This window comes from Lactuca virosa, chromosome 5 (assembly GCF_052849685.1).
Source record: "Lactuca virosa cultivar CGN04683 chromosome 5, Lactuca_virosa_CGN04683_v6, whole genome shotgun sequence".
NCBI classification, from domain to species: domain Eukaryota; kingdom Viridiplantae; phylum Streptophyta; class Magnoliopsida; order Asterales; family Asteraceae; genus Lactuca; species Lactuca virosa.
Genome location: NC_136430.1, coordinates 142901200 through 142913561, shown reverse-complemented (window position 1 = coordinate 142913561; position 12362 = coordinate 142901200). Strand labels below are relative to the sequence as shown.

At 32.9% G+C, this 12362-nt stretch overlaps 1 protein-coding gene across 1 annotated transcript; it reads right to left on the bottom strand.

Moving 5' to 3' along the window:
* Positions 1 to 3121: 3121 nt before the first annotated feature.
* LOC145116506 (UPSTREAM OF FLC protein (DUF966)) lies at positions 3122 to 6961 on the bottom strand. The gene is made up of 5 exons (XM_079052845.1): positions 6668 to 6961; positions 6521 to 6590; positions 6313 to 6425; positions 3456 to 4038; positions 3122 to 3372 (listed from the first exon to the last, which is right to left on the bottom strand). The coding sequence occupies exons 1-5, from the start codon at positions 6831 to 6833 to the stop codon at positions 3276 to 3278; spliced, it is 1029 nt and encodes a 342-aa protein (XP_078908971.1). The 5' UTR covers positions 6834 to 6961; the 3' UTR covers positions 3122 to 3275.
* Positions 6962 to 12362: the final 5401 nt, after the last annotated feature.

Below are 12362 nucleotides of genomic sequence, written 5' to 3'. Positions count from 1 at the left end.
AAAAAAAACAAATCCGAAATTTGATTTATTATGTTAATTTTTAGAACTTTTTAGTAATATTTCCAATAACAAAAAAAAAATTAACATTAAATGAGATCGGTAAGATGACGATCATGCCCTTAATGACTTAATTTTGATCTAATGCTCCACCTTTAGGAGGTGTTTGGTACAGGGAAATAAGATGAGAGAAATTGAATTGTTTCCATTTCCCTTGTTTGTTTTGTATTAATATGTAGAGAATAGAGAAAAAATTCAATTCCGTTTCCATCAGTTTATTTCTCTATTATTTATGGGGAAAACAGGGGAATTGAGTTGTGAACGCCTTCGAGAATTGAAAAAAAAGGGAGAGTTGAAAATCAAAACCCAATTTCCACAGTTTGAGTCGTGCGTTCTACATTCAAAATCTTTTTTTTCACTTTTACCTTCGATTTCAACTTCAGTTTTGTCACTTCTACCTTCGATCTCAACTTTAATTTTGGATTGTTGCCTTCCATTTCGAGTTTTCTTTTGGACCGGACAATCGAATTCGTGGTTGATTTAACTTCAACCGATCATGATCGTAAATTCGTGATTTTGGTCCACTCAAATTCAAGATCGATTTCAAGGTTGCTTTTGGTGCTAGCTATTTTCTACCAATCGATTCTTGGTAACCCCACAATTCTTCAATTAAGGTAAAAAAAAATCCATATAATAGATTAAATTGTTCTTATGTTCTAATTCATTAGTGTTTGTGAATTATAGTGTGTTTTAAGTGCTTATGGTTTGATCGATTTATGTTGTAGAAGATGATATTCTTTTGATTTATTGTTTGATCATTTTTGAATCAGATGTAGATTGTAATAAGTGTTCATCGATTGCAATTTTTTTACTGGTTTGTGCTTGAATTGTATGAACAAAAGAATTATTTTTTTTTTACTATTTCAGCTTTGAATAAAAAATTTATCCCAACTTTGAACCCCTATAAAATCTTCATACGAGCTCGGAATGAGGTTATTGTTTTTCCAGATTGTAGTTATTTTTCTTGCTTACGTTTTAGGATAAAAAAATAACTTAATTGGTTAAGATTTGGCTGAGTTATACAACCCTAAACAGTGGCTGCTTTGATTGCTGGTTAGTATTTCAGCATTTTTAGAAATTTTGTCCTAACTTTGAACCCCTATAAAATCTTTTTTTTTTTGGAAAGGGAACTTCCCTAACGAGGGTTTCCGGGCCAGCTTTCGCGCACCCCCCCTATAAAATCTTTATATGAGCTCGGAATGAAGTGATGTTTTTTTTTCAGATTATAGTTCTCAGTCTTGGCTACGTCTTAGAATAAAAAAATAGCTTAATTAGTCAAGATTTCGCTGAGTTATACAGCCCTAAACAATGGTTGTTGTGATTGTTGGTTGGTATTTCAGCATGTTTTTAGAAATTTTGTCCCAACTTTGAACCCATATAAAATCTTCGTATGAGCTCGAAATGAGGCGATATTTTTTTAGATTGTAGTCCTCTGTCTTGTCTACGTTTAATCTCAACAAATAACTTATTCGGTTTGGTTTTGGCTAAGTTATACAGCTCCAAAAGTGTCTGTTAGGATTTTTGTTCAATATTCCAAAGAGTGTCTATTTGTAACTTTATTAAAAAAATGTTGTTTAAAAAGTGATAAAACAAGTGTGGTAATATTTCTTTAGTTTGGATCTATTTGTAACTTTATTAAAAAATGTTGTTTAAAAAGAAATAAATAAGGTAAGAAAAAACTCATTTCCAATTCACTGCTTAATACATCCAAACAAGAGAAATAATTCTCAGAAACATTTCTCTAGTGTATTTTCAGTTCTACTAAACAGTGGAATCAATTCTCTTTCTCCAACTTAATTCTCTTTCTCTGCATTTTCATTCTTTATTGCAATTTCATTTTCTCTGTACCAAACGCACCCTTAGTTCTCAGGTTCTCCGAAAACTATGAGTTCTTAACGGATCTCATCATATATATATATATATATATATATATATATATATATATATATATATATATATATATATATATATATATAAGTCGTATAATCAGGTCTGTTGTGTAAATAAAACAACCACAATGCTCAATAACCACAACTCCGGATGGGAGGGCTGGTTGGGTGTTGTTTGAGTGTTAGCATTGTTTGCGATTGTTTTGCTCTTTTATTTTTTCTTCCATCTTTTTCTTTTCTGAATATTCTTGAATACTCTGTATGCTCGCTACCATTTTATTTATAATATATTTTGTTGCCGTTCAATATATATATATATATATATATATATATATATATATATATATATATTGAACGGCAACAAAATATATTATAAATAAAATGGTAGCGACCATACAGAGTATTCAAGAATATTCAGAAAAGAAAAAGAGGGAAGAAAAAATAAAAGAGCAAAACAATCGCAAACAATGCTAACACTCAAACAACACCCAACCAGCCCTCCCATCCGGAGTTGTGGTTATTGAGCATTGTGGTTGTTTTATTTACACAACAGACCTGATTATACGACTTGTGAAGCACCTGGAGGACCAATGGAGACCATTAAATTCGACCATGGCATTCTAGGATTGGATCATTGCACCACTCGATCCATCTAAAAGGGCTGTTTTTTTTTATTTCGTGCATTTATCCATAGGAATGATAAGATTTGGATTTCCATTACTAATGTAGTATGAGATTTAGAATCATTGGAGGGGATCTTAAGATTTATGAAACCCCATAGAATCCACATGTAAGTCACGACTATAGCTTCTTGCACTTCAACAAATGATTTTAAAGACCATGAGGTAATCTTGTGGTTACAAAAGTCTTCTAGGGATGGAGGGTTTGATGGCAGAACTTTCCACCAACTGTATAATTGGGACCAAACATGACATGTTATTCGACACTCAAAGAATAAGTGTTTTTCTTCTTCCGGGACGTCTATGCAAAGTGTACAAATTGAATCAGAGCCTACCCCATAATCGGGACCAAACATGACAAGCTTCTTGCACTTTTTTTATATTGTTTTGTAATCTACGCTAGTTAGGCTTCTTTCAATTTTTTTTTTTTTTTTTTTTTTTTTTTTTTTTTTTTTTTATTGAAATCTCATTGATGTTGACAAAAAACGCCAGATTAAGCATGTGCTGATCAAATAATACGATTTACCAGCTTTTTAGAACTCAAAGTCCACCCTGTTTCAGGTTTTTTGTCCATTAGGAAAACAACAAATAGTTAAAAAAGAAAGTCCGTATATGCGACATGGAGACTTTGTGAAATCTTTGTGGGCTTTTAACAAAATCTCTTTGGAATACATTTCCCTGCCACAGCTTTCTCTCTCTTCACTTCCTCTTCATCCTCCACCATTGACACTGTTGTCTTGGATATCCTGACACCAAATTACAGATCTGATAATTAATGTGATTATCCCTAAACATATCAAATAATTTTTATAAAACATGCGTCACAAACCTTTCCTCTTTGTAAGATGATGACTTGCTCAACATGGTTTCCACTTGAACCCTGTCTTCTGTCGTCATCGTCTCCACGATGCTCCCACTGAAATACTCCCTCTCCTCCGCCTGCAAATTCCCAAACCGTGGATTCTCCGACATGCAACATATCTCATCTTCCTCACCTACACCCACTGCCACCGCCACCGCCGCCTTACACAGAACATCTTTATGTAAACTGCTAGAGCTACAGCTGCTCTTCCTAGCCGCTGTGTTGGGTGGTGGTTGTTGATGATGATGATGATCAGCTGCTTTTCCTTTAAACCCCATCGAGCCACCGCATGCCATTAAGTGAAGAAGCACCGAGTTACGACTCAGTGGTGGGTAAGGATCGCCGTCCTCAAACCGCTTGGATGGAGATGGAGGTGATGGTGTGGTGACGATGGTGGGTTTTGGAAGGATATCCCTTGAACATCTTGAAGGAGTGGTTGTGTAGTTTATTCTCTTTTCTTCAAAATCTAATTCCTCTTCGTTGAATTCGGTATGTCGTTTCGGTGTTATCTGGCTGCGTTTTGGGACTGCCATTTGCGATTCGTGTTTATCTAAGAAAAAACATCAAAAAAATTGAGTTTTAGAACAAAAAAGTACGGAATTTAACGATCTTCAACACATTATACTAATTTTTTTTATATGAAAACAAAATATATTGATTACATAAAATTGAAATAAGTCCCTAAAATTCGGGAGCATTAGACATTATAACCACACATTATAAAAAGATGTAATAAGTTATTAGATCATAATTAATTTCGATTTAAATTATGTTGTTATTCCAAATATATATATATATATATATATATATATATATATATATATATATTATGCAGACGTGTGGACAGTGTTATTCTGTGAAATTGACAAAGAAAATATGTTGTTTGATAATGTGAATACGTTCAATCTTACATAATTATTGTCATTATTACATATTCTTACTAACTAAATCGTCTATAAGGTTATTATAAGGTTATTATAGACTTATTATTATTATTCTCATTTTGTCAGAATGTTTATTGAGTCGTATTCTGTAAAAATGAAAATGCGTGAAAAACGATGCGTGAGAACAAAAATGAATAAGAATTAGTGAGAATGCATGAAAATGACGATAGTTGTGTGAGGTTGAACGTATTTACATTACTAAACAACTTATTCTCTTAGTAATTCTCGTAGAATAACACTCTCCACACGTCCGCACAAAAGTTGTTCATCCACATTATAACTTAGCCCTATATATATATATATATATATATATATATATATATATATATATATATATATATATATATAGAAAACAAAAAACAAAAAAAAACCCTAAAAATCAAAAAAATGCATTGAAAAATAATACTTAGAGATCACAAAACTTTTTTTTGATTTTTTTTTTATAAAAAATCGCAGCTTCTTCTTAAAATTCGCTGAAAAAAAAAAAATCAATTTTTTTTTTGTAAAAAAAAAAATTCAAAATTTTTTTTAGTGAATTTGTATAGAAAACTGCGATTTTTTTATAAAAAACATTCAAAATTTTTTTTTTGATCTCTAAGTATTTTTTTTATACATTTTTATGATTTTTAGGGTTTTTTGTTTTCTAAATAACCCTTTCCTATATATATATATATATATATATATATATATATATATATATATATATATATATATATATATATATATATATATATATATATAAGCATTGGAATTTTTATGTTTAAATATTTTATCTAATACATATAAATTTGTTAGATTCTTAAAATGTATTTTTATCTGTTGTATAGCTAAATAAAACAAAATTTTACATATCTTAAAATTAACGAAAGAATTTGTAAATATTTATATGTGCATTACCTTAAAAAAGATACCGTTTCATTGACGTTCACATTTTACTATTTACAACACTGAAATAATCTGTTTAATAAGGAAAATTTGGCATGAAGACAGGTATAATACAGAATTTAATACATGCAAGAAGATGGTGTTAATCCGAGACGTACATAAAAAAAAAGCCTGTTGTGGTTATGTCTTTTAAGAAGCAATACAGTGAAAAGTAAAAGTGAATTTAATTAGAAAAAGGACTAAGGAGTTGAATGTCATTCTCTTGCATTTATTTCCATATCTATTTTTATTATTCTTTTAACCTGTAAATCTCATTTTGTCCTCGCTGGTTGTTTTTTAACAATTTTTTGATGAACAAAAGATTGAAAAGCCCTAATAAATTTTGAACAAATTATCTAAAAACCCACTTTTATTTTTTAAAATGTTAAATTGTATTATCTAAGACTTTAATAACAGTAAATCCTACATAGCCACAAATATTAGGTTATCGCCTATCTAGTACAAAACTTTTGAAAATATAAAGGTTTTAATGCATGCATTAAAAAAAATATAGCCGTTCTTCTATTGGTTCAATGAAAAAATAAGTTGTGTTTATCTAAGGTCAAAAAACCTAAAATAAGACTTATTATTAGTGAGGGGTATTTCAGTTAAAGAGTTATTTATTTTTGAAAGTGATTATTATTTTAAGACAAACCAAAAATAAAAGATTACGATTAAATTAATATGAGAATGAGGAAGTATATAACTTATGTCAATTGCAAAGTTGACTGAAAAGGTAAAAACAGTATTGCATAACAAATAAAATAAAGATAATATCATATAATTTATATGAATTGCTAAAAAATATTAAACATCATTATAAACAAACATAAATACATACACAGATATCTATTATAAGATAGATAGTAGTTATAAGAGTATACTGTTGCACTTTCTCTCCTATTTCATCATATAACCATTTATTTATTAAAAAAGAAAGAGAAATTGTATTTAACCTGGCGAGTGGTGTACGAGTTGAGAAGCCTTGAGTACATACTCATCTCCTTCTGATGGACAAATTACATCATTCTCACCCAAGTCATTCCACACATATCCATTCTTGTACATCCTAAAAAACAACCACATTTATATCAATAAATGAATAAAGATTTTTTAAATTAAACACAAATGATATTTTGAGTGAAAAAGGTAAAAAGCTTCGACCTTTTGCAAGACCAAGAGTAGAGAGAAGGCATTCCTCTACCTCTAAGAACACTGAGTCTCTCCAACACGTCTACAGTATCAAACGTATAAGTCAAACACTAAAAGGTAAAAATTAGAAGGTTAAATCATTTGAAGAAAATGAAGAACCTTTGAGACGAAGCTGGTGATGAACAAAATGTGAGACTTCTAGGATATGAGGGTGCTCAAGTTGACCATTCTTGGAAAGATAGTAAACGACTTGGACCTTTTTGAATGTTGGTTTGACCATAGTGGTTGACTTTGGTGGAAGTTTGATTCTTCTTCCCTCGGCCATTTTTTGTTGAAAGCGAACTTTGTCTTTGGACCACCTTTTATCCTGAGGCAGGAAAGATTTAACACACACACACCGAGAGAGAGAGAGAGAGAGAGAGAGAGAGAGAGAGAGAGAGAGGTGACGTGAAAAGTGAGTGTGACCGGTGATGTTTAATCTGGAGTCGATTTCTTTTATTTATATACAAGTTATATCTTTTCTATAAAAAGATAAATTTACCGGTTGATAGCAGTCCTGATATTTGGATTTTAAGATATATCTAGTTACTAAAGTCCAAGATCTAGTATTTGTTTTTACATTTATCATAACATCACTACATAAATTCTAAATTTGCACTTGGGTAGATATAGTGGCGCTTATGTCGGGGTAGAGGCGATACCGTCAGTGAAATATTTTGGTCATCCAATGGTACCGTAGAAATGAATAGGAGCGGATTATATAATTCGTTCAATGTGTCTCTCTCTTAGACTCTCTTTGTACTCTCAAACCTACGAAGTTGTATTTCATTCATAAAGATATATATTGAAATCGTGTTGTGTGATTTCTTAGTAGTTTGTGAATTTGTTTAATATTATGTGAATTAGTTTATATTTACTTCAAAAAAAATAATAATAATAAGTTGGTTGTGAAGGATGAAAAAGATGGGTTTTCATATAATATAGTAGGTGTGAAATTGTGTGAGAGAATATTATGTATTTGACAAAAATTATATCTCAATTAATTTGAGAAAAAGATGTTTGTAACGTGTCTTGATAAGGCGAACTACCTTCAAGAAGAAGAACCAAGATCCTTCAAACTGACCGATGTAATTAAAAATTGATTTTACTTTGTTTTATATTATACAATATGTATTTTGTTCCTATATTAACACTACTACAATGACAAATCTACCAAATATTATTTGGATAATAATGGATAGTAGTTTATATTTCTAGGAATTCAACGGTTAAGCAAACATTATATTACGCGTTTTTGACAATACATATCATTTTACAACGAAATAAATCATAAAATTTGACAAAAAAAAATGATAATATTGAAGTTAACTTGCATAAAAATATATAGCGATGAAACTGATGGTGCACGTCTATAATAGAACATTGTAAAATATATATTTTCAAGAATCAAACACATGTCTTATCTATTTAATTCTTATGCATAGGCTAAAGTTACAATGAATCATTGGTATTTGGCTAAGTGTCAATAAAAACAAATAAAAAATCAACTGATTAATAGTAGCCAAGATGAAAAAACAAACCATACAGTAAATGTAACATCTCAATGATTAATAGTAGCCAAGATGAAAAAACAAACCATACAGTAAATGTAACATCCCAATTTCAAGACCAAAATTTTTGTTTTTAATCATATTACTTATAAAACAGTTACTGAAAAACATCATCATCATCATTTCAAGTCATCAAACCATAATCACATGTCTCAAAAATCATATCATCAAAATAGTAATAATGTCAGAGTACAATCCCATGGTTCTCAAAATGCGGAATCATGTGTGTGCGATGCGCTGCTACAGTGTCGGCTCCTTCTCCTTCGACGAAGAGGTACCTGAAACCAAAACTGAAAACCGTAAGCACAAAGCTTAGCGAGTTCCCCCATCATACCACATACCATACAACATACATACTGTCGGGCAATTCTGGGGTGCCCGACCTACCCATGCCAAGCAGTTCTGGGGTGCTGACCTACCCATGTCAAGAAGTTCTAGGGTGCTGACCTACCCATGTCAAGCAGTTCTGGGGTGCTGACCTACCCTCCGGTTTATCTCAACCGGCTACGATGACTATTTCACCCCCTACTACTACCACACAAAACATAGCATAAACATACTGTCAGGCATATCTGGGGTGTCGGCCTACCCTTCGGTCCTAACGACCGAACTCGGGGACTACTCCCCTCCTACTACCACTAACTCATACAACAAATCATGCTAGCACATAAAACACATCAGGTAGTATCAAACCTAGATAATTATCACAAAGACAATCATCTATCAACAGCTCCTACTAGTGGGTCGACATTGTGGCCCTAGACCCACTCCTACTAGAAGGTAACTCACCTCAATGTCGTGCAGTCTGAACTGTCCTCGATGTCGGGATCAACTCCTCTCAACTCCTGCACATAACAACCTTCCTTAATTTACCTTTACATACCCTTAACCCTTACAAGGGTTACTCAGGTCAAAGCCAAAGTCAAGGTCAACCTCTTGGTCAAAGTCAACTCTAGGTCAAAGTCAACATTTGGTTGACTCAACTCGCCGAGTTGACCCAACAACTCGTCGAGTCCCCAAATCATCAAAATACTAGAACCTCGATCTTACTCGCCGAGGATTGCACGCACTCGCCAAGTTCTCCTTCATACAAAGTCGGGACCTTCTTCATCTGACTCTCCGAGTTCATCCTTGAACTCGTCGAGTCCTTCTTCATGCAAGAATACACATTTAGCCCTAGACTCGCCGAGTTCCTTATGCACTCGTCGAGTACGCCTTCATGCAGTTGGGACTTGCCTTGAACTCGCCGAGTTCTGCTCTTGAACTCGCCGAGCTCCATGATTTCCATGCCCAGTTTCACAACAATCTTGTTGAGTCCTCTTTTAGACTAAACCAGTTCGATCCAAGCAGAAAAGGGTTGGGGAACCATACCCCGACTCGTCGAGTCCCAAGAACGACTCGCCGATTCCTCCAAAGTCCATGTCCATACAGTTGATTTCAGTCAGGTTTAACACACCCAAAACATAGATCTGGCCTCCTAGGGTCCATAATACACGTAAAGTTACAAACTTGACGTTCATACATGGGGTATTTGGCTCAAATGGCCCTAAAATGGTGTCTACAAGATGCATGGGGCTCTTATGGCAATAGAGTTGGCACCTTTATGCCATAGGAACCCTCAATGGTTCCAGATCTGAAGTCATACCCCTCTATAACCACAAAATCCCGAGAATGGCACTTCTAAGGCTTAGAAAAGGTAAAAATGAACCCTAACTAGAGATCTAAGAGATAGATGGTCAAGGTTTCAGCTTTATACCTCAAATGAGTTGGAAATATGCCAAAACCTTTGGATCTTCTTGCTTCCTCTTGATCTCTCAAGCTTCCTTCTTCTTCTCTAACTTCAAATACACACAAAAGGCACCAAGAAGCTCAAGAACACTCAATAATTGATTAGGGTTTCGAGTTAGGGCTTTTCTGGACTGGGAGGGACGATGGAGGTTGGGTTGGGACAAGATAAGGTGCTTAAATAGGGTGCAAACCCTAAATATTAGGGTTTCATCCAGACAGTCCTACTCGCCGAGTCGGGCTCTCCGACTCGTCGAGTAGGTTACTTAAATCCCGCGTCCAAGAGTCTAGTCTACTCGACAAGTTGGGCCTCCAACTCGCCGAGTCCCAATGTAAAAACATATAATTTTTAAATTTAGAATACGTACCGGAAATCGGGTGTTACAATAAACCTTTTAACATACAAAGAAATTTTAGTAGAATCTTGAGTTCCCAAAAATCAAAAATAAATAACTACAAAAAATAAGAAATTGGTTACGACTCCATTCCTTCAAAACTTACATGATTACATTCAGCCACTTTGCATCCCGATAACATTACTTTCGTAATATATTTTCTCACATTTATTATTACATGATACATTCAACCAAATTTCTTTTTTTCTTGGACTGTCTATTTTTTCTAATTGAAATTTAAAGAAAATTACCTGGCATAAAAATATCCAGGCAGCTATTTTTCCGTCTTCTCAATCGCTTTTATAACTTTACCATAGTTGTAGTGAGAAATCAATAAATCAGATGGAATAAAATCCATAAGGAATATGCATTTAACATGGTGGTAGACTCATAAGCTCGTCTACATCCTGATTATCACCAACAACTGAGGCGTTTTCTTCAAATTGAGGTTTGTTAGTAATTGTATCTGGAGGAGATTCTACTGGATTAAATATATGATTTTCCCCAAGACCTGAAAGCATTATCATCTGGTCAAATGGTAGAGATCGAGAACTATATGGTGAAATTTGTAAACATTTGTGGAGGAGCATAAGCAGCTTGTTCAACTTGTACTTCCAGATTAGGCTTCATAGACTCGAAAATAGGAAAACAAATTCACAATTTAATAATGAAGAAAAAACATTCAAATACCTTAATGTAATCTTCAACAACTTTTTTTGTTGTTTAACAAGAATAATAAATGGGCAAACTGCAAAAGAATGTGAATAAAAAAATTTACTACAGATCCAAAAGAATATCACGTCTAATATAGATTTATCGAAATATGTTTGTTCATATAAAGAGTGAAGGAGAAAGGTCAAACCTATTTCCTCAACAACATAGGGCCAACAATAATACCAACTATAGTCGGATCCCATGTAAAATTTGCAACTACCTACAGTGAGCATTTAAAGTCTTTAAAATACAAAGAAATATAGCAAAAACCCACTCATAGAATGTGAAATTCACCCTTTTGTTTTGCATGATACGAAGTTGTGGAACAACCGACAACAGATTCCAGATAAGCACAAAACACCTAGGAGATCTGAAGGCTTTGATGTTTTCCAAGATTTGTTGTCATCATACTCATCTAGTTGGTCACCATATTGTAGTCCATAGCCAAACTCAACATAGAACCGACCAATATGCTCTATGTTAACATGTGGGAGTGGGACCGAAAAGGAAGAAATTTTGATTATTTTATCTTTAAATACATGAAACATTACTAACTGTTGTGATTTATACTTGCCCTATGTCCTGAAGGGGTCAGGTGAATTACCCTATTTATTACCCGATACGCAATGCTTGCCATTGGCAATAAGATCAACACCTGAAACTGATCATAATTTTTATAACCCAACACTTGATATAGTGAATATAATACATCAATAAGTGAAAATTTTCACGTTAAATTCTTTATAGTATATAAACAATATAATTCATAAACATAAGCAATTGAAGATTGAAATGTATTGCAATGTAAGGCACTGTTGGGTTATATGGAATGGAATGGCATATGAATGGAGTACATAGAACACAATTTGACAAAAGGGTTACAACTTTAAAAAAATTGATTTACCTCATACATTTTCTTCTTTATTTCGCACACTCGATCTCTCTTTGTTTCAACCACCTGTCAAATGGATGAGTAATAACATAAATCAATGTAAAAAAAGTGATTATTTCCTTATGTAAGATATATAGAAAGAAAAACTTAATAAAAACTTAAAGAAACATAAATATTCAAGTGAGGGTACCTTGTTATTAATGGATGTGGTCTTCAATACATAAGTCATTCTAGTTGGTAAGAATGTATAAAATAGTGTTGGCTTTTAAAACATGGCCAAAACTATTTCATCACATGCTCCAAGATTAACTAATAATCACAATCATCTTAGTAAAAAGTAGCCTGAAGCATAGTGGTTGATGAAACAAAACTATTTCATGTTATTTAACAATTAATGAATTGAAAATAACTTTTAACTAACCTCTCCTTCTTGCTTTCCCTTTCCTTTTACCACCACG

Bases quoted from the DNA above. Each gene is read 5' to 3' on its own strand.
- LOC145116506 (XM_079052845.1), bottom strand. From the start codon at position 6,833: ATGGCCGAGGGAAGAAGAATCAAACTTCCACCAAAGTCAACCACTATG. The intron at 6,591-6,667 runs GTTCTTCATTTT...TTGATACTGTAG, and splicing joins TCACCAGCTTCGTCTCAAAG to ACGTGTTGGAGAGACTCAGT. The intron at 3,373-3,455 runs GTTTGTGACGCA...ATTTGGTGTCAG, and splicing joins TCATCTTACAAAGAGGAAAG to GATATCCAAGACAACAGTGT.